At 40.6% G+C, this 23879-nt stretch overlaps 1 protein-coding gene across 1 annotated transcript in view; it reads right to left on the reverse strand.

The window, feature by feature from the left end:
- Window positions 1–4495: 4495 nt before the first annotated feature.
- BMPER (BMP binding endothelial regulator) overlaps window positions 4496–23879 on the reverse strand; it is a 146351-nt gene continuing 126967 nt past the window's right edge. The window contains exons 14-15 of the mRNA XM_086468291.1: window positions 11441–11571; window positions 4496–4677 (exon numbers count right to left, since the gene is read on the reverse strand). Of these exons, the coding sequence (XP_086324417.1) occupies window positions 4496–4677; window positions 11441–11571 (313 nt within the window). The remainder of the gene's footprint in view (window positions 4678–11440; window positions 11572–23879) is intronic.

The raw sequence follows: 23879 nt of genomic DNA on the forward strand, positions 1-23879 counted from the left end.
CAGAGAACACTTTCAGTTTAGTTCTAACCATTTAGAGGGAAAATATCCACATAGGAAAACAATCCTATTACTACTTTCTCTTTTCTCATTTGCCTCTTACTCTTATGCTGCCACCCTGCCTCTTTATTTCCTCATGTTATTGTACCGTCTTCATTCCAACATTGTGCCATGGCCATTTGAGGTATGAAGAGCTACCTCGTCTTCATAGGAGAAACTTACTTTTCTGTTTTAGACTCTGTTTGGTGCTCAGGTGTCATGGTGATTATTACACTAGAAATACTAATCTGTGCAACAACCTTTACACAGAGAGAGAAGAAATTCTGTAGTGGCAGCACAGTTAGGCCTTTGTCTTGAAAAATTTACAGTCATAGACTAGAAGTGTTTCTGTAAGGAAGCAAAAACATCTCTCTCAACACAGGGCTTTCTAAAGTGGTAAAATAACAGAACAAGAATTTGATCAGTGTTATGTCATGTAAAGTTCCTGTTTGTCAAATACTGAGCCCTTGGCGTGTAATGCCCCCTTAGTCAGGACTGTTCCTGAAATACCTGAAACATCTCACCACTTCAGTGCTAAAATATGTTGACTGCCTCACTTTCCAGCCTCTCCAGCTGCAAATGCATGGGGCTGTTATTCTCATATCCGTTAGCTCTGATATAACCTTGTCCACTTTTGATGAAGCTTCTAATGAGAACTTACTTCTTTTAGGTTATCTACTAGAACTACTTTTGTGGTGCAAGGTTGGGGTCACATCTGGGTAGGATATTAAGAATGTTTTCATTTTTTGCTCCAAGTGCATACCTTAGTCTATAGAAGAAAGGTGTTCTTGGAAGATGTGGGAGTACCTACAGAGTCAGGCTACAACTCAAATTGCTCTGCTTGGCTGAGGCTTGTCCCCATAGTTTATAAAACTCAATATATACAACAAAAATAGACACAGCTGAAAGTAAATGAGGAGGAAGTAAATATATTTGACCTCCACATATGCCAACTAAAATCTGACTTTGAGGTGATGATGATATGGGAGATAGGGGACAACCTGATGCAAAGCAGACCTGAGTACATTCGTAAAATACTAGTTGACATTCCCCATGTGACATATGGCATTTTAGAACATTTTCTATCCATAAACTTAAAAAAACCCCCAAAGCCTCATTTCCCCAATGAAGTACAGAATATTAAATGACTTGCCAGGGAACATGTAGCAGGTTAATGGTGCAGCTATTGATCCAAGTCTTTCCTTAATTCCATCCACTGGATTACAGAGCTGTTTCTCAGACTCCTTTTCGATCATTCTTTGGCTGGAACCTCTGCTCCTTCAAATATATTTCAGCTTACAAATTGGCCCAAAGTTACATTTACAGATTGACATAAGCATAATCAAGACCAAAACTTACACAACCATCAGTTTTGCATGGTGAATATACCATATGGATTATCAACCTTATGCTATTATTAAAAACACATTATTGCATACTAAACACATTCAGCATATTGAGATTGGATTATCAGTTAATTTTGTCAAAAATAAATCCTCAGTGATCCGCAGGAAGTCTCCAGCCGTAACATCCTAGGGGTAATATTTCATGAGCCAAGACAGCAGAATTAGAAAGAATGCTGCACTAAGGAGGAAGATGGGCTGCAACCCAAACTCTATGAGGCCAGTGGTAATGCTGTTATTGATGCTATTGGGCTAGACTTGCAACTTTTGAATAGCCAGGAAGAAGTGAGGCAAACAGGAGAGTGGAGTGAGACAGCCCCAGGTGGGACTGATCTGGTTGGAATAGCTCAGTTGGGCACAGGGTAACTACAGATACAGATATAAAACCTGTGCCAGGTTGAAACTTGGGGGCAGTTTCTAGAAAAGCGGAACTCCTTTACCTTAGCCTGCACATGTGAACTGAGCAGATGATAGCCCTTACTGTGGCCTTGAAAACTGCTGAGTTTGGAGGAAAAAATAAGGGCACAGTCAGACAGCTTAAAGGTAAAAACCACCTTCCTCTCTTCCTCAGTGTACATCACTAAAGCAAAAAGCAGGAGGCTACCCTTTTAATTAGGCAGATAGGAAAAAGCTAAACCAAGGAATGAGTCCTCATTTTGAGATGACCTGCAGGTCAGGTTTCAAACTGAACCATTTTAAGATTTTTTTTAAAAAAAAAAAAAAAAAAAGAGTTCATCCTACAGATAGACTGAGTCACCTCTTCACCTGGCATCACTTAAGCATTGCTTGAATGCGATCAGTGGACTGTGAGAGCTGGAGGGCTCTCCCTTCACCTCTCACTCACCTTCATCAGTCAGGAGAAGAAAAGGGAAGGACAGTTCTATACACTGGTCATGTATGCAATTCACTTTGCCTGTATTTTTGTTTCAGAAACATTGTGCAGTAAGTAGTGAAAATCTGTCCTAAACTAGAGCTAGGCAAATAACCTTTCTAATGGTTCAGACCCCATATCTCAGCATCAAAAGTTCACCGGCTGCAATGTTCTTTGGTCTAACTGATGCTTTAAATTATTTTAATGATTGCCATTTTATATTTTAACTCCTTGGACCAATTGCAATTGTTCTAAATTTCAGCTTCACCATTCAATTATCACATGAGCCACATAAAATTCTTCTAGTTTCCTGCTTTGATGGGATCTGCCCATTTGCAATTGTGCTTCCCAGTGCACTCGTGTATGCGGCTTCAAAACCCTCTCTGCTGGTAATACAGAATTATTTGATTGATCCGAGAAAAAGAACGTGAAGAGGACATAAAAAGATCAAGCTGAGTTTATTTCAGATTCGGATAAACGTGCATGGAATGCTCCTGGCATTATTTGTCCAGCTGTTTTTAAGACTGTGGGCATTGTGGATAGTGTGGTGCCTAACCTAACCAGGCTTTCTCAGCATCTTCCTCCAGGATGGGACTGCAGACAGGTTGTATAACCCAAGTGTGTTGCATCCACTCATCACTGTAAACTCAGACCCTGCAAAGCTTCCTGGAGAGTGAAGAATTAAATGAGAAAATTGTTCAAAGCATTACAATGTGCAATGTCAATGCAAAGCATAATGGAAGTAGCTGCGTAGGAGGATATTACTTCATTATAAACATAAATCAGATGCCCAAAGATTTCTGTCATCTCCAGAGACCATTCCATCAGGCTCTACAAGAGGTTTTCCAGTGGAAGAAAAATAGCCCCCCCCCCTTCAGGCTTGAGAAAGTTGTATGGCTTTTTTAACAGTTTCTAATGAAATCCCATATTACTGCTTCTCCCCTGGGAGACTTCAAAAGTTGTGCAGACTTCACAGAGCCCACATGTTCATAAACCTCAAGCAAAAGACCAGTAAGGAAATAAATTGCAGTTCTCCAATTAGCATTTGACATTCTCTACTGGTTTTTTGGTGGGGTGAATTTGCCTTTCTTCTAAACCATGCTGATAAATTAAATGAGTTACTAAACCAGGCATTATTTCATGTTTTAAGGCACACTGAAATCAAACTCTCCTAATTCACAGTGGGATTTGCTTTCTGCATAATATCTGGGGGAAATATGAAACAAACCCAGCAGTTTCAAACATGTTAAAGGGGCTAATATGTACATGAATATTTTCTTCATGCTCCTTATTGTGTATTCACAGCTACTGCCAAACACAACAACAGAGACGGGACATTAGGATATGAAATGGGAAGCGGTCACATTTTCAAAGCAAGCTGCTGGGTGCCAAACACTTTTCAAAATCTGGCCCCTGACTCTCTGGTGCCGTTCCAGAAAAATATCTCTATGCTGGAAGTTGGCCAACCAGCTTTGGAAATCTTTTTTGCACAGTTATTTCAGTAAAGCATAAAAGCCAATCCCCAGCTTTCTCTGCCTGATTAAGCACTGTCACCAATCACTATGCAGCTCTGAGGTACGCATGAAATATTCCTAGATAAATCCTCCATCTCCAGAGAAATGCGTTTCCTGTACAACTGTAAATCCAGGTTCTGTGTTGAAACTAATCCAGTCTGGCAGTGCTATGGCCCTAGAAAAGTTTCCTTGGAAACAACAAACTTATGCAATGGCAAAGTCATCCAATCTTTTCATGCCACTATATCATATTAAAAACACCTGGTTTATTTATACAATGACTTACAGATCAGGCTCCTAGAAATAATAATACATAAACTTTATAGCAAAAAATATACATATAATAATTCATCCTTCTATGATATATAGAAATGATGTATATTTGTGTGAGTGGACATATATATAAATATATGGGCTGTACTTACGTTTAGGGCACTTTTGTATAGGTATGTGTATCTACATACACACAGTATACATTTATATATCTTTCTAGGTGCCATGTGTGTATACATAAACACACATAAATATACACACGGGAGCATATTTACACTCTGTAAGTTGACATGTACTTTGCAGAATCTGCACACAAACAGCTGGAGTCCTTCACTGGCTGTGAGCATCAAAGGGGTCAGTGACCACCCGCATTAGTGTCCATGGAAAGAGAATGAATGTCATCGCTGTGGGCAAAGAACTGGCTTGATGCATCTTCCTTTGTGAAGAACTAAATTTGCTGGACAGTGGCACCCTGCAACGCAGGGCTTGTTGCATGGGCCAATCTCATTCCAGTTGTCACATGTTTTGACACATCCTGGACCACAGGTATCATAAACTGCACCGTGTTTACATTGGGTTGCTGAAAGGCAGTTAAAAGGAAAAGAACAGGCACGTTACACAGAGTAACACAAGGAAAATTACATATCTGCTTGTTTCCTTCTGCAAATAGGAAAAAGCGCATTTTGGTATGATGATCATCTAGAGGAAAGAAATCACTTGTAAAGCTGTGGGTTGACCCTGGCTGGACACCAGGTGCCCACCAAAGCTGCTTTATCACTCCCCTCCTCAACTGGACAGGAGAGGGAAAAATATCACAAAAGGCTCATGGGTCAAGATAAGGACAGTGTAATAAAGCAAAAGCAAAGGTTGTGCGCAAAAGCAGAGGAAAGAGAAAGGATTTATCCTCTACTTCCCATCAGCAGGCAATGTCCAGCCACTTCCCGGGAAGTAGGGCTTCAGTATGCGTAGCAGTTGCTCCAGAAGATAAACATAGTAACGAATACCCCCCTCCATCCCTCTCCTTTCTCTTAGCTCTCATTGCTGCAAGGACATCATATGGTGTGGAATATCCCTTCGGTCAGCTTGGGTCAGCTGCCCTGGCTGTGGCCCCTCCCAAGATCTCACCCACCCCCAGCCCACTGGTGAGGGGGAAGTGTTGGAGAGCCAGCCTGGGTGCTGGGTGCCCCCTGCTCGGTGGTGGCCACACCACCGCTGTGTTACCGACACACGTTCCAAGCGGCCCCTGCAGAGCACAGCACGATGAGGGTTGCTATAGGGAAAATTAACTCCATCTCAGCCAGACTCGATACTGTATTGAATGCAACGCTACTTTACATCACAAATATAAAGGCAGCAAAAATCCTAATCAAAAAAGTATCAAGTTCCTGGCAGTCTTGAACTTTTTGAGAATTTTAACACAGTTGATGGTATATAAAGCTTTGGCAAGGTTTCTATCTATAGGCAGATCTATGCTTTATATTTAAGGCTTAATGTTGTTTATTTATTTGTTACAATGCCTTTTATCAAAGATTCTTGAAACGTTTACAAGGACAGACCGTTACTATCAGTCCCACTCCTACAGAAAGAAGAAGAGAGAGTCATTTACCACATCAGACTTTCTATTCCTAAGACTGTACTTCCAGTGTTGCATATTGCAGCAAATCAAAACAATGCTGTTAATTCAGCAGCACCATTTCTAACACAAAAAAAAAAATTAAAAAGCAATTATTTCCATGCTTTATGCTATTTTACCAAGGGATCACTAAGAATGAGGATTCTTATACATAATGATTCCAGTATCTATTAATTGATTTATGTAGTTGACAGTTCAATGCATTTCCAATATAAGAGATCACTGAGGGCTCAGCTAAAAGCACTATACACCCTCCAGATCAATATTTAAACTCTTAACATTTTATATCCTGCCTTTTTAGTACGGAGAATAATACATGGTTCGATAGCAAATAAAAGTCTGTTATGCTTTCTAACGGCTGTGATGATTGCAAAAACAAGTACTGATAAAATAGTTTATAGATGGTAAGAGACTCTCAACATCCAGCATCATCTCTTGCTATTTACAGAGAGGTGGTTGCATTAAGGTTTCTTCTGTTTTAAGAGAGATTGAAGGTCCAGATTTTTTAAAGAACAGTTCTGTGATGGACAGAAAAATGCTGTTTTGTTGTGAACATTGGCCTTAGAGTGACATTACAATACTGTTATTATTCATAAAGAGAAAACAGGCAGAAATAAATTGATTAAGTATGTATAAGAGTGTAACAGAAGATGGAAATCTTAGTGCTAAGGCATCATAAATTTAAGGGGTTCCTCTTCACCAGTAACAAAGTGATTTCAAAATAGCACCAGCTTCTTGCAATTTTTACTTCTTATGCATTTTATGGCATTTATACTTATGTGAAAAGCAGCCCCGAAGAATAAATTCTGGCAAGAATGCATACAAAGTTCTCAGGACACAAATCTTAAATAAGCAAACAAAAAATTGGAAAAACTGGAAAAAAAGGCAGAAAATTACCTTGGAGTTACAGAGAATCAACAGATGAATATTAGATACATATTAGATATTAGGGAAAAAAAAAAAAAAAGTTTTCTAGCTTTAAGCATGAGAGAGCACCAGAGCAAGCCACCTAAAAATTCTGAGAGACATCTTTTATAGAACATCACTTTAGAACAGGTTGGAAAAAGCATCTTTCAGCAATGTTCAATATTGGCTTATTCTGCTTGTGGGCATAGATCTTCTGAGAACTTTTTCCAGCTTTACATTTCTGTCTTGCTCTGCACGAGAACTTTCACACACATTGAAGAAGGAACAAACAAAAGGAATAACTAAAATGAAATTTAAATGAAACAGGAAATTTAGAAGGTGGGAAAAACACACAAGCGATATTGAGTGTACAGTGTAAGATGTTAGATTCACAACAAACTCTGCACTTACGTACTGTGTAAGAACAGAGATTGAATCTCTCTAAGAGGGGAGATGAAAATGTGCAGATTTCCCAGGAGCTTGGCAAACAATGTATTAACTGTCTAGAAAAGTAGACCAAGATGTTCAAAGACAGATAGTGATGGTCTCTACACAACGTGAATTATTTTAAGGGGGCTGTTTACTAGAAGGTTTTGTTCCTCCTTGCTGAAAATGAGTTTCCCTTCAAAGGATCTCTAACAGACCAACCACAAATTGAAACATTAGGCTTCAGTACATGCAGTTTCCATATAGAAAGGTCTGCAAGCTTCAGTTTTTAGCATGCACAGGTTTCATCCCACAAAGCTTACTGCAGTAATAGCTTGCCCGTTCATTCCACCTGAGCTCTGTTTGGTGCCTCAGCCAGAGGTTTTGAAGAAAGTTGGCCAAGGTCTCCTTTCCACTTCCTCATCTCTGCCCCAGAGCAAATGAGGATATATTACAGGCTGCCCTTGGCAGCCGTGGCATCTGTAAGTACTCCCCAGCTCTGCTGTACCACATATGGATGTGGTATGTCAAAACACCTCCTTCTCCTTCAGATGATGCCATGTAGAAGATATGACGACTTTATTTTCTGCTGTAGGCAGTCTATAATGTCATTATTAACTTGCTGTCAAGGGAAAAATCAGAAAAGTACAATAGCTGCTGTTTAAGTTCCCTGGATGGCTTTTATTGTTGAGTGCTTCAGTTGTTAACATGTGGTGTGATTGATCCAGAACATTCCACTTCATCAACAGTTTAAAAAATAAAAATAAAGACATTCTGCAGTAGGCTTCCCAGGGACTGCTGAAATGAATCAGCACCATGCAAACAAGGAAAACAGAAGTGATGCCTTTGCACCCGTCTTTTAAGGCAAATTCCTCTCTTAAAGAACTGAGCTCTGTTACTAATAACTTCCTTAGTGCACTAGCAAAAAAAAAAAAATCAAAAACCCAACCCCAAAGCACAAAAGTTACTAATAATACTGCATTTTGCAATGTTACCAGTCCCAACAGGATTTTTCCACTCTTCTTCTAGAACATGTGTTTGGCATGACAGATGTGAGCTTCCTCACACCGCTTTCTGAGCTAGTGGGATGATAGCCAGCTCCAGTCCAGAAGCCATATAGCCACATAAATACAGCACTGTGCCTGAGCTAATAAACCCTGCCTAATAAGACTACACAGTTTTCAGACCAGAGCTGGTTTATTCCATCCAGTTTGCCAGTTTCACAGAGAAGGCTTGTATCTGTCTGCACCTGTCTTTGTAGACATGGCTGTAATTATTTAGAAGGAATGCTTGTTCCCCAACACAAATGCCAAAAGACCCAACATGGAACTGTTGAAGGATTCCTTTGGTGGATGATATCTGGTAAATCAGATTCCACAGAAACTTCCAAGTTAATATCTCTGCATCAATGAATCATCTTGCTTGCACATTTTGGGATTACAAACTGAATGTCACTCATAGTCCTTGCGATTCACAACATCTTTTTCTGACATAGTAGAAGGCAATAGATCTGCCACTGACCACCCAATAATACCCTTGTGTTAATCTTTTCAACTCTCAGTTTTTAATGAGTTTCCACTGAAAAGTCAGAATAGCCTTCCGATACATATTCACATGGAATAAAGCGATTAAAGGAAAGCAACATATAACAGCCAAAAAATGCCACAGCAGAGAAGAGGGGACCCAGGAGAGAAGAGTTAAGTCAAAATCACGTATACATTCATCCTCGTCTAGTTCTACCGATCACATAGGAAAAAGAGAAAATTGTTCAGCTTTTTTGAGGCTGTTGGAGCATGTCAGCACGCCAGTGCTACCATGTGCACTTTGCACTTGTATCGTAGTCCATATGGGCTTTTTCTTCTTGCCTGTGTGGTCATGCCCATGGCAGGGAGTTATTGCCATTTGCCATTCTTGAGTCTTCTTTCTCTCAGTGCCCCCAGAAATTCAATGTTAATTTGCTGTGGCCCAAGGCTATTTACCACTTCAGTTTACTTAGTTGCACTTTATAAACTGCTTGCTTAGCCTTTCTTGGGCTGAAAAAAATCTTTTTTTCTATCGCCTTTCCTTTTGAAACCTCTTCCATTTGTATCCTTTCTTTTCCCTCTCAATGTATCACTTTCTCTTATTTCTTCTTTTCCTCACATTGGCTCTCCTGTTTTGATTTTTTTCTTCTTCTTCTTCACACATCATGTTTCTTCCTGTGCCCATCCCAGCAGGTCTCACTCCCCACTACTTCCCATAGAAACCCATACTCCTTTCCAAACCCTCTCTGTTCCCATGCAGATCTCACAAACCCTTTCCTACCCTAACCATTTTCCTTGCTCATTAGCATCTTCTCTTCACCCCTCCAGTTAAATGACAGCTGACATTCCCCTTACTGAGCCAGCCTCAAAGGACAGCAAACCTTGAGCAGCAGTATTTCACAGAAGACTTAGAGGAGGATACACTGCCACTCTGGGGGAGGAGGAAGGGCACGTAGGGAGCAGGACATGTAATTCAGCCTCCTGAGCATCCTGTTTGGCTGGCCCTCCAGACAACACAAGCTTTCTAAAGATTATAAAAATGAGCTACGCGTACAGCATTCAGGGTAGAGGAACTGGCAACCACACAAGATCTGGTTTTATAACACACAAAAGAATAATTAAAACCTGACTTTACTAATAAGTATGCTCTATTTTCATCAGAACACAGCTCTTCCAAGTATCCCACCAGCTATGAAATGTCAAGCAGGAAATGAAAGTCACAGAACGCTAAAGTTTTATTACAGATATATTGTTTCATACCCAGGAACTTTTATCCGTAATTAGGACACAATAATTGCAACTACAAGTTTTGGGGAGAAAAAAGTAACTTAAAGATTAAAAACTTGATGCTGTTCACTGGTAACATATGGAGTGCAGTCGATGCACTTTAATGCTTACCGTATGATTTATAGAATATGGTGCTACTTGTTCAACATTGGATGCTTAAGTGTTTTGAGGGTACTTGACCATATATAGCTTATCTATATTTTCTGCTTAACAAGATTTCCCCTTTCCCTTTAAAAGTCTGCACTGAGATTAAAAAACACGTGTGGATTTAAACACTTTTTTTCATTAGCTTTAATGGGAGATCTGTGTTTAAATTCCTTCATAATGTCCTCTCAAGGACTGTTTTTGCCTTAGAAACTTTTCTTGTCTTTGGTAGAATGCCAGAAAAAATTGTGAAAAGAAGCCTCAATTAGTTAAGTCGTGATATGCCAACACTTGTATAAACTCCTTAAAGCAGGGACCAGAGTTTTTATTCTTTTTACAGCATCTGCCCCAGTGAGGTCTCAGTCTGAAGTGCTCCACTCAAAAAAAAAAAAAAAAAAAAAAGTCAATATGCTTGGTTCAGGTTCTGCATGGATCTGCTACCAGATCAATACATGAAAATTACATACGTTATTAGTGCTGTCTGAGACCACATCCTTAAATAGGGCTTTCACTTAGTGACACCCTGTTCGGGTTGTTCTGTTCATTTGTAAGAAGAAAAACGAGCCTTTCGGGAACAGTCAATCAAATCTAATTTGCTCTGTCACTCACCTACGCCTGAAGGCTGTTATCATGCCTTCAACAGAAAAGGAAATTGAAGTTGAGAGAGTAGACCCTGAGCCACACACAATCACCAAAATGGACCACAAAGTAATAGCTCTTTGACCAGCACTGAGTATCCTTCTCTCTTTTTTTTTTTCCAACTACTGTCAATTGCTTTACATAAATCTGAATACATTTCCAGGCAAACCGATGCCATTATAGAATGTCCTAAATTAATGAGACTATCATCAGGGGAAATACTCATCTGCAATATTGTATTTTACTTCAAGTGCCCATGACCACAGGCCACCACTTCTCATGGAAACAATTACTCACAATTACTTGCAATTAATGCAGTCCTAATCACATGGGGAATCTGGTCCAAGTACCAAAATTAATGCAGTTTTGCGTTTTAATATCCCCATTAAATACTTTCTCTTGTCTTCCTTTGTTGAACCTACTGCAATTATATATGCATGTTGTCTCTGGAAATATAACTGCAGTTTAACAAGAGGTCAAAACATTATCTGTAATCAACTGTTTACATATCCTGAAAGAAAAAGGCATGTACTTCTTCCTGGAAGTACATAAAATTAAGATAAGCTGCATTAGAGCTGAAAAATTTTGCAGCAAAATAAACATCTGTAATATTTGGTGGTTGAAAATCTTTCCTGGTAAGGTCTTTCTCCATAACTCAGTGCAATCCCAGTCCTTTCTAGCTGGTTTATTTTTGATCCTCCTCCACCAGTAAAAGGATAATAGCCTATTAGCCTATGGACTTCGTAAGCCTATAGGTTACAAAGAAGCAGTCTCAAAACGCTTACCTGCACAGTTCTGCTCTGGTACCCACTGGACTTTCAGCCCTTCCCTCTGACAGGCTCGGGCATACGCCAGGAATGACTCGCAGTAGCAGTTTTTATGGACTGGGCACTCGCACATGTCTGTTACACAGGACCTGCAGAACAAAGCCCCAAAACAAATAAGCAAGGAAAGCTTTGGCAGATATCTGTCCAAGGTTTGGAGTTTGCTTTCCAGTCACATGGAGTTCAATGCCACAGCAACTTGTGCTAAATGGCAAGAAAGCTAAATGCATCTCTGCTGTCACATCCCAAGGGCTCATCTCTTTTCTGATGTGCTGCTCTGATGCAGAGAATTCTCAAGAGCACCAGGGAGAGAACCACACAGAAATAGGGAGGTGAGAAAAAGAGCCAAGAAGCATCAGGCAGGACTGAGACCACAGTGGGAAAAGGCAAACTCCATTTTTGCAATGATTTTATGTCAACACCAGATAAAGACTTCTTTCTTATTCCCTGGAAAGTAATAATTTAATAATTTTACCAATAATAATAGCAGCAGTGTTAAGTAGATGACTTCTGCAGGTAGTGAGCACGTGCCCTTCCATGCAATGCATGAGAAATGGTGCCTTCTCTCCAGGTTACCTCCAGCCTCTCCCCACTTTGAAGGCTCTAAAATACTTATATGCTTGTTTTCTCAGCGACATCACTACTAAATGCCAACCTTTAAGAGAATCCAAAGGAGCAGGGGTGATGCAGAATAACTGAGCAGTTCTCATGCTTGGAAATCCCCCAGGCACTTGTTCATACCACCATCTTCTTCCATTGCATAAGATGGAATCACCACAAAACATAGCAGGGAGCAAAGGTGCTAACATGGCCCTAAGTGAAACTGCTACTGCATACGTCACCACTGTATTTCAAGTTAGCTCACCCAGAATGTGTGCCCATTTGGCATAGACCTAAACTGTAACTGGCAAGAGCCAGTGGATCTGCAGTTAGCAGTTTCTGCATAGGCAAAAATGCCTAGACACTTCTGCAAACGCAGCAATGCAAATTCAGAAATTATGAGTATTTACTGCTCTGAGGGGAAACATTAGAAGGCAGGGACAAGGTACGGGGAAGAAATACTTGTCGCTCTGAAAATCATGCCCTCAGTTCCTCTGCTTTCCACTGATGGTGCTCTGTGCATGCACCTTGGGTGTCCATGGGCAAGAGCCCGGTGCTCCACACACGTTCAGGAACTTCTCTGTTCCTGAGAGGACAAAGGCAATGTTTGCGAGAGGCACAAATCCTCCAGAAAGACCAAGGGCTGAAATAAAAAATGAGCTCTCCATGTTCACTGCTGTTGCTGTGGACCAAAAATTCAATTTTCTATAGGAAAAGGATGGATATAGGCTTAATTTTCCAGAAACTTTCCCCATAGCTGAATAGGTAATAGCTTGGAAAAGGTGCAAGCACCTCAGTCAAAGTAATCAGGAGCCCTAATGCCCATACAATGCTTTAGAGCCACTGGAAATGCTCTATTCAAAACTAGGAGAGAGAATTAGTGGTCCTTCAAACATAGACAAGCTTGTTTCTGCATATTCAACAGTGCCCCTTAAAAAGAAGTATTGCCCCTTGCCAAAGTCACTATTTCAGTGATCATTCATATGGTGAAACCTGACAGTTCTGCTTGACATTTCCCTGAGCTTTTAATAATTTTACTCTCAGTGGACCCCCAACATGAAACTATCTAAAAATTCACTGTGACAAATAAGCAACATAAGCGCTAATGTAAAAAGGTTACCTGTCCTGCATTTAGCAGTATATACTGTGGACGAACAGAATTGCTTTGGATCACGTATATAACATGTTCATATTTACAGAACCAGTGGTTTTAATTTGAAATAACTTTACTTTCTAGGGACAATGTAATTTTACTTCACTGTAGTTCTGCGGTAGGTCCCTTTACATCTTTCCCAGTAACAGATGTTGCTGTATGGGTATCACAGCTGATGCGTTGCAAGGAACAGATTAGCACAACATCCTTGGCATTGTTTGATGTTGTTAGTTGATAAAAGACCTTGTATAAGCACAAAGGGTCACCTTTTTTACACGACACAGTATATAACATTACACTGTTTCCTTTGGCCTCAACATGTTTGTAGTCTCTTGCTAGCATCCCTCCAGCAGGCACTGCTCCATATACCCCACACCATTTAGGAGATCTTTGTCTTATTTTACAGTGAAGTAGATGCCTGTTGGCTACTGAAGCAAATTATTATCACAAAGACATTCTGTAATAATCTCCACAGACAGAGTCCATTATCAAGATATCATTTCATCATCTTTTTGTTTCTGTGCTAGCCTCCTTTATCAATCACATTTTCCTGTTCTCCACTCAGATTTAGTTATTATTAATACCTGCAGTGTTTAGGGATGCTTGCCAGTGCCATGTTCACCTTCCTGCCTCAGAAATTATAAAATCCTAAACTTGAGGTACTTCCTCCGCTTTTCAGAGCATAAATACATTTTTTTACCATTACTTAGAGGGGGACGCCACCTCCTGCACTGAGTCAATGCACCTACAGCTACCTCAGGTGCTCACATCAGGTCAGGAAATCTCCAAGCTCACCATCAATCACTCAGTCTTTTTAATCATTAACATGTTCGTGGCAAGGCTAGAACTTACCCTGACAAAGCCTGGATATGGTCTGAGGGATTAGGGAGGTCAGGGCACTGTTCCCAGTCTGCAGGAGGGCAGCCACGCTCTTTGAGGGTACGGAGTTTAGCCCCTACATACACCTGAGCAACACTACACCATTAACCCTTGGCATTGAAACGGCCTTGGACATCCAGGCAGGCTCCAGCTATTTGCTACAGTGTTCAGCATGGGTGCCCACTGAGGGAGGTAGCATGCCACATGCAACACAAACAGTCCTCTGATTCATTACGCACCTAATTGCTTGTGTAATTTTTATTTTCCCGAAGTATTTAATCCTGGTGACAGCTGCTGGGCTCAAGCCCTAGGCTTGGCTGAGGAGCAATCATCAGATGGCAGTGGTTTTATTAATGAATTACAATTTCTAATTATTTGTAAGGTTTAATTAATTAATTAAGGTTAAATGAAAAACTGAGAGTAAAGGAAACTATATCCGCAGCTGCCAAGCCTAGTCAATCAAAATAACGCCTTTTTTTTTCCTAATGATATTCCTTGCTGGCAAGTTTAATGCATTAATATTAATTGTAGTTAGATGGGTTGGCAGTCAGAGGAGAGGGGTGTTTTTATATGTCTTCTGAAATCAGCAGGGAGCATGTTTGATAGCCACTGTGTGAGTCAAAGGGCGGTTCTGGGAAAGGATGTGGAAGCATGTCCATCCTCTGGGGGTTGGCTAGTGAGGGGGAGCTGCCGATGGTCCATGGGCAGGCTTTAACTTTGGATCTGTATTTTTTTTCAAAACGTGTTTATTTCTTGCATTTAATTACATTTCTCACACTTATTGTTGTTACAGTTGTATTAGAGAGCTATTACAAGATGCTTCACTAGGTTAATTTAAACACCGATTCTTGTGTGCTGTCCTAATCCTTCCCCCTTGCAAAAATCTTTGGTATGCCCATAGCTTTTTTTCCCCATCCTCTCCAGTGACTGATAAATTTCAAAAATTAATCTCTGCTACCCTAGATTTTGCTTCCTTTTCATTCCTCCTTTGAATCTGATAAATAGATTTGGTGACACTAACTGCATGTATGCAGAGGCTTATCTGTACTCTAATCTGACTGGACTGTTCAAACAACAGAAAAATAAAATTTTAGTAAAGTGAAGCTGTACTGACAAGTTACCATACTGCACACTAACAGAGAATTAGAGTCTTCTGAGGTATTGTGACTCTACCAAGACCAAAACATTTGTTTGAATGAAGTAAAAACATATCAGAAGCTTAAACATCAAAATATTAGTCATATAGAAATAATCCCACAGGAAGACTGCTGTGCAAGTTATAAAATGAAGCCATTTTACTAGCTATAAAAATACACCCAAGGTACTTCAGGCAGCCTTAGCTCTGCCCTCAGTGCAATCATGTAGAGATACAATGATGTTGTGGTCCAAAAAAAAATTACATTTCTTTTAAAGACATATTTACATTTCTAAAAAATATTTGGTTGTGATGGTGCACTTTATCTGGAGTCCCTGCTCTGAATAAGCACCGGAGCACAGCCAACCTCTCAGTCCTCAACTGGTACCAACTGCCTCACTGTGGTTCCTTTTGGTGCTGTCTATGCTGCCTGCAGGGTGTGTGTCAGAGATGGCGCTAATTGGGTGTGTATAATCACAAACTGTTGCAAGGGGAAATCCATGAAAGTGAAGGCATCCGGCAGCTGTGGGACACACCCTTGAAGGAGACAAACACACACACGCTCTGCTGCCACATCTTCAAAGCAAACTGGATGAGTACGCTCCTTCAGCAACAGCCCTTTTTCACATTAAACCATGGAAAGCCTCCAAGTCCCACAAAGGGCAAAGAACCGAGTCCTGTGCTACATAAGCTATTAAAAAGAAGAAAAGATCACAGCAAGGAAGCCTACAGCCTTAGTCCGTGCCACACGGGATTGAAACTGCAGATGTTCACTTGCTGAACATGAGCAGTTCCTTTTTCTTTTCAGTATGCACAAATCCAAAACCAGAACCAGCCATTTTAGGGGGACTATTTCTTTTTGCATTTTTTTCCCCTCACATTTCACAACAAGACTGTGACACAGTGCATTTTCCGGACCCTTTGGTATCTTCAAGAAGTGGCTCTACACAGATGGAAAACACTAACATCTTTCTCTTTCCACCAGTAGGTCTTAACAGACTTTACAAAAGCAACTAGAGATCATGCATCACTACATCCATTTTATGTATGTGAAGAGGCATCGGGTAGTGAAGGGGGTTGTCCTCTGTACCTGGGATAAGCTGTACACTTGCAAATTCCAAAGCCTGAAGGGCCATCTGTGTAGAAAGGAGGATTAATTTCCAGCCCCGCCATCCCGAGATGCAGACTTCTTGGGGTAACTTCTTATTGGGTATGCCAAATCAGAGTTCTAGTACAAGCTTGGCCTAATTTAGCACTGGTTATGATAACAGCCATACTCTACACAACAGCCAGTTTGGATTCCCATAATCACATCAGCATGCTCATAATTTAACAGCAACACACAGGATTCATTTTTCCTGATGCAAAATTAGACCTCCTTTCTCTTCCATTACAGGAAAAATAAAAGCCAATGGCTTCTGTCAGTAGTTATGTTGTTACAAGAAAGTTTGTTTGGGCTGGTTTTCCTACAAAGTTTTAATGAGTTGCCAATATTTATGCCAGCTAAAGAAGTCATTTCACAAGGTGAGAATATTGCAAGCTCTCTCTTGTCTGTATGTGCAGGTTTAATCTTACTGAAGTATTGAAGCATGGTGTGTAGAGCTGGAGACCTTTTATGGCTTTAGATCAGAGGCTTGAGATCATTCTGCCTGACTCCAGAATTTACTAATATTAATGCAAAAGCAGAAAATTACTCATGAGGAAGGTAATTTTGGAGGCTGCTAAAAACACAGAAGCACTTACATCTATTGAGTATTCGTTCAAAGCACTTGCCTGGGGAACAGACTGTTTCATGCACCAAAGGCAGTCATTTTCAAGGATCATTTCTTCCAAGAACAGGTCACTACATCTACACTCCCTCTGTGCTTTTCCCACACATCATAACAATGGTAACATTGCCTTAAATTAGGGCTCTGATAAAGGTATCCATAACAAAGTTAAATCATCAGTGCCCTGATCTGTTTTTCTGTTAAGTGGGGAAGTGCCCAGAAAAAGCGGCAGGCAGCATACATGTACTTTGTACTGGAGACTCCCCCATGGTACAAGAGCTCCCACACTGCTGAACTGGCTCCAAAAAAACCCTAAAAATGTGGGAGCAGAACAGGAACTTACAGCTCATCTCTAGTGAGCTGTGCATAGCAAATCTACTGCAGGCATATGCTTTCCTATAAAGAGAGCATTGGCCATAATGCTTGAGAATATCACAGTTGTTTTTGGCAGATTGCAGAGGAGTTTGCAGTAGTAGGCATTTGAATCACACGTTCAAATTTCATCCCAATCCCTGACTTTTCTGCAACTTTGAGTCAACCATGGAGTGCATTGCCACATGGAGCCAAGCAGAAAGAAATTATAAAATACACCACTCCACCAAAGGGCAAGAGCTGCATGTGAGCTAAGATTTCTAGGGCATAGCAGTCACGTTACACACACATTAAAGAGTCCTAATTTAACTCTGAGTGCCATTGTTCCTGTTCCAGATATAGACTTGGCACTCAGAGATAATTAAACAGAATCACACAAGATATCCGTATCCATCCCTGCCTTGCCAAGGCACCCTTCCAAAGCAGTTATTTAGAGAAGTTCAGTCGATTTGGGAAAAGGATGCTTTTAAATGCAAGTGGTAATTATTGTTGGTAATTTCCAACATAGAAGAGACAGACAGCAATTAAATTTTTATTTCGTTGCATATCCAGCTCCTTTAAAAAAAAAAGTCAGAATCCATACTTTCCTCACAAAGGGTAAACAAAAACGCTATTTTCCAGACACTGAATAAATGAAGGTCCGTGTAGACCTCTGAAAAAACACACTGTGCTGCACAATATCACCACAAACCTATACTACGTGCTGCTAAAAGTATTATCCAAAAGCCTTTGGATAAAGCCAAAAAGAGTGTTCCATGTATATTTTTAACTTTTATTGAGAGAGCATGCTGTGCCAGAATTGCGGTTTACTGCCTTAACCAACATTACCCACAAGAATATGGTAAAATGAACAATGAAATGTTCTGGAACATTTTCTAAAACTGCATAAAATTAAAGTTCTCAGGACAGCACTACCCCGACACCTATTTATAATCTCTCTGAATATATAGTAGCAGTGGTAAAGGCACTTAAAAGGAGGGAAGGAGGAAGAACCAAATAAAGAACAAAACAGCACAGCAACCTTCCCTACTTCTTTCTTCATGATAATTCTACTGCTAATGTGTCAAGTAGGATTTTCGTATCTTGTGCTTGAATCCGTACGGTTGTCTGTGGCTTTAAATGTTCATTCTGGTCCTGAGAATGGAAAGGTTGGCTAAAATCCCTCCATGGGGAAATAGCTGAACCATGACTGAGGAAGACAATGAAGTCCCATGCTGGGCTCCAAGAAGCATCTGGTATGACTCAGAATATTTCCTAGAGCTGAAGGTTACAGTACAGTTGAGCAGCTGACTTGCCACCTTTAGAGAGAGTGGATTTTTGCTCAAGAAACTCCAACGGAATATAGAAATGCCACCCACAACCCTGGAAGAGCTGACCCCTTGCACTCTCACTCACTTTCAGAAAGTGGGAGAGAGTTTTCACCGCCTCCTCTTCTTTTTCAGTTGTGCTGGGCCATGCAGAGTTTAACCTTTAAAGGCCTGGCATTTGAAATAAATATCTATATGCATGAGAACGCAAGTATTTGAGACTGAGTTCATATTTAGCATGTACCTTGAAGTGAAACAGTTAAAAACCACTTCTTTGTGCACATTACATACAACTCAGTATGTGGAATTATTGTAATAAAGAGGACATACAGTGTAAGTTTCTTAACCCATTTCAGACAAGTGACCAAAATCACACTGAAATGTACCCATCAAAAAATGCTCTCTTTTACTTGCTTACTTGAGCAGTATACATACAATTTATTCCACCTTTGGTGAGATTACTGCAAAAAGGATTTGGCTGCCTGCATGCGGTATGAGCTGTGGTTTGTATATCTGGCTGGAAAATACAAGGATCATAACAACTCTGCTCTAGAACAGAGTTTCCAAACTCGTTATAAAGAGGTCATTCGCAATAAGAAGTTCGGACCAACAAAAAGATAGAGAGGCAAATTCAGGAGCATCACCTGGAACCTGACACTGAAGGTTAAAAAGCTAGAACCTGACTTCTGAAGACATGTATCTCTTCAGTTAAGTAATATCCACAGTCATCCACTTGCAAATATCCATCACATAATTGGTAAAGATTACAGTAGAGGTATGTCTTATGCTACCTGATATGGCTTTTCATGCGTTATGCAAAACTTTCTGGTGAAAAAACCTCTAGGTGCTCTTTGCATTATTAAACCTTCTAGTCACCTTCTAAGGGATTTTCTATCAAAAATCCCATCTTTCATAGGCCCAGTGGCCTGAGGTCTATAGCATATGTGCTCATCACTGATTTCCTATGGCAGACTGTTTCGGCCAAATTATGTCAGAACCCCATCATTTCCCCTCAGAAGCCACAATCTAGAAAAATTCTTAAATTTCATAATTTCCTGTTTTGAATTTCTTAAGCCAATAAGAATTCCTTATTACAGATCCTGTTCTGACAGAACACAGCAGTATTCAGGGTACTTCAACTGACTGCATCAGATGTGTATATCAAGTCTTTCTTATGAGAGGAAAAGAAATGGAGGATGTCTTAGTGGACCTTATCAATATCCATACTAGTATTCCACATTTCCATTCACTGTGTGCACACACTTAGCTTAGCGCTTACACTGCTAATGTGTGTTTGCCTTACGACAGAGACATTCCATCGTAATGGAATTTTCAGTGTCCTCTGGCATAGCTAGAGATGGGAAATCCATCATCATTTTGAGCTTTTGCATTACGTGATTGACATAAAATTTTATCTTTTTCTCCATGTCTAGACTTAATTTTTAAAGAATAGTCCACCCAGTCTCCAGTTCTTCAGACACAAGTGGAGACTGAACTGTCACATTAGAGAGTCATTTCAATTTCAAATAGACAGATGTGTTTTAATATCTAACTTTATCCTATTCAGGAGGTAGTTTCAATTAACAGCTAAAATTTGTTATTATGTTTCATACAGTGCAAATGAACATGGCATAGACTAAATGACTCTAATATGACTGCATCAACTCTCACTTTAGCAGATAGAGCGCCCATTAGTGTATTCTGTGTGACAGTCCTCATCTGAGAAAAGCCAGAGGTTTTTCAGGAGCTTATAAACATCCTAAATAGAACCTCAAAAATTATTGAAAGGTTTTGAAGTCATGACCCTACAGAAACATAAAACCATGTAGATATACCAATAGCATATTGCCATAGTCATGAGATAGACATATAAAATAATACAAGATTTAAATCTTCTAAAATAAAAATTTAAAACAGATCATCTCCTTCTGTCTACCAACAAAATATATCGTGGCCCTGATATGCCATCTGTCATAAAAGTATGTCGTATCCAATAACAAGCACAATGAGAACACAAAGCAGGAAATATTTCCTAAGTGTAAACATAAACTGAAGTTATCTTCAGCTTTTGATGATGATTCACTGTATATATTTCCAAGGAGGTTTGTGATATAATAATAAACAGGCTGGCTAGTTTAGAAACTCACATTCTTAAACTCTGCAGAACGCACTCCCTGTCTTAACCCATATAAAATTAACTTCAATCAAGCATATTTTTCCTCTAGGTGGCTGCAGAGCATTTAAAAAGTTGCTGGCTCCAGATGTAATAGGAAAGAAAGCAAGCAAGGGAAAGAGTAGATAGGAGACTGCTACTTAGAAAACAGCTTTCTTCCTCATCTTGCTCCTTTTACAAACCAAGAGCCAAAATCTCGTTTCAGCCATCAGATGAAAGTGAGCATTCCACATTCCAGCCTGTCACACACTCACAGTGCATTTAATCTTAGAGGTCTCCCTGCTTGCTCTTCAAAGATAACTGCTAGGACTTGCAAGAAGTGGCACAAAAGCCAGCTTACCTGAATTGAAAAATTAAAAAACTGCTCTGTTCCTGGTTTTACGGCTTATTGTGTGGTCCTGGCCCAGACCCATACAAAGACTTAGGCACATAAAGCATGATTTAGGTAGGATTCAAACACCTGAATGCAAAACTGCGGTCCTGGCTTGGTTGCTCTGACCCCAGAAAGGCTGACCTTTTCATGCTGGATACTTAGTTCCCGCCTTTATGTTTCCTCAGGCACCTCTGTTTTCGCTCTGCATGTTCTCAAGACTGCGCGGGCATTGGCGGGCCTAAGTCCAACTGGCACCCCAACAGTGAGGTCCTCCTGCACACCAAGGAGGGCTGTCTTAAAACAGTGCTGCCTTGGTCCCATTCAAGATTCAGCAGACCAGAGGGAGAGGGTAAGCACAACATTTTGACGGTGATACAGGACAGCCAGGAGGCAGAGACATGGTCTCTGGTCAGTTTGACTTAGCTTGCTACTCCATAGGCAGAAAGCTTTGGATAAAGAGATACTCTACATATTACCAGAATTCTTTTTAACCTTCCTGAGTGCAAGATCTCAATTGCAAAATACCATACAGAGTCTGAAAACACAGTGGATGAAATGCTGGCTCCTGTAAAATGGATGGGGATTTTCCTACTGACAACATAGGAGCCGAGACCCAGAACTGCCATCAGAGGTTTTTTTGCAGTTCTGTACTTTAATGCTTTGAAGGATCCAGACTCTTTCAGGACACAACTAAACATTAAATTCAAGCTTCCTGAATTAAAATACTATGAATTAAAATTTCCTGTACTAGACATAGCAACTCCATGACATATCAGCCTGGCCTGGGAGCCACAGGAGCCCACATGGATGTTATAAAGTCAGAATGACCTAATTCTGGGTGAGGTGGGATGAGATGATACAAGCAGATGGAGCCCAGCTTTGTTCTCCTTCATTACAAACTTACCTTTCAGTGTGTTGGTTTGGGCACAGTCATTTACTTGGCTAGATACAAAGACAGATCTGATGTGAATCAGCAGTCTTTGAAGAGAAGTGCCGGCCACCGGCATGAGCAAACCCTCCCTATCACAGAAGCATCACGATCATAGGTTATTTTCCTTCTCATCTGTGGATGATGCCCAGTGGCAAAGATGCTAAGATAAAGTCTGGGCTTCATCTTGTATACAAAGTCCTAAATATCTGAATTTGACTTTGCCTCTTTTTGTTGGCAAGGCATAGACTCCATGGAGCAGATCAGTGTCCAATGTTAGCTATCTTGAGCATACTGCCTGACAGAGTCACAAAGCCATTCATTCTGTCTCCATCACTTTTCACTCCATAAAATCTTCCCTGGCTTCCCAACAGAAGCAGCAGAGAGATCTCAAAGCTGTACTGTTTTGTTATGAAGCTTGCTGTCAAATTTGGCAGTGGCTGCAAGCTACTTTAAACCTTTCTCACCAGCGAAGTTTGAGCGTAGAAATTGTCAGCGCTGAGTGTGCCTTTCAGTCTTCAGGAAGAGGGAGGTGGCACAGCTGCAGCAAAGCAGCTCATACAGCATGTCTCCTGAAGAAGCCCAGCTGACAGGAGAGGGAAACCCTAGAAGGCAATACGGAAGGAAAAGCTGTTGCTGGAGGTTACGCAGGATTCATAGCTCATGTTCTCCATGGGTCCTCAGGAACCACAATGTTTACAATCCATACCTCTGGAAGGCCATAGATTTCTTCCCTATGAGGTGAGCATGTGGCACCTGCTCAGTAGTTTTTCTGCTCCCATGGATCTTTCCACAGGTGGAGAGCCCGAGGGCCCATATGAAAGCATGAGCAGATTAGCTCTGTCAAAACAAAGATCCTGTTTTTGTGCCAGTAAGGAAAAAAGGAGGGAGCAGGGAAAGCGTAAACGAGAGCATATGATATATAGAAGGAAAACTGTGTTTTAACAGAATCTTTTCAAAGTTTTCCACTAAACTTTGGTTGCTTGTAGTGCAAGTTCTGGAATGCAACTCCCTCGTCCCCTTAGGATGGTCTCCATTTTATTATGTTAGTAGGGAAACCCAGCTTATTCCTAGCAGTGCCACTGTATAAAATGTTTCAATCTCAAGCCAAAGTGGCAGGAGGAAAAGCCCCTCCTGACTGATTTTCAGCCACTATTCTGGGGCCAGTGATGTAACATGATTTTGATGATGTGCAAAAGATACTTTTGCTACCAAGCAATAAGTAAATGACAAATGATCACATCAACATGAATGAGATTATATGCATCCAAAGGTTACCCATAGGATGATTCTAGATTTCAGCTGAGATACCTAACCAGAAGGAGCAAAGGAATCTCAGAAGAGGGGAGGAGGTATTGGTGATGGCTCAGGGGAGATGAACTGAGTAATGAGAGAACATTAGAAGCTCTTCTTTCCTTCCCTCCCTGCTCTCCCATTTCAGTGATGCAGGGCACATGGATATTAGAAATAGCTGTGCTGAAAGACAAGGAGTAACTGCAGTACCAGCAGTCCAGGAGAAAAAAAGATGGGGATCTGGACAAGTGGCAGTACCATAAGTCTGTCCCCTTGGAGTAGGCAATGGTGGGGAGGTAAGGAGGAGTAAATCCTGTTACACGTATCTATAGCAATTCCTACAGTTCAGAGACATTAGGGAGGCAGAATGAAACCTATGCCTACCAAAATGAACACAAAGAAAGGATGAGACACTTCA

This window comes from Leptosomus discolor, chromosome 7 (genome assembly GCF_034619465.1).
Source record: "Leptosomus discolor isolate bLepDis1 chromosome 7, bLepDis1.hap2, whole genome shotgun sequence".
In the NCBI taxonomy this organism is placed as follows: Eukaryota; Metazoa; Chordata; class Aves; order Leptosomiformes; family Leptosomidae; genus Leptosomus; species Leptosomus discolor.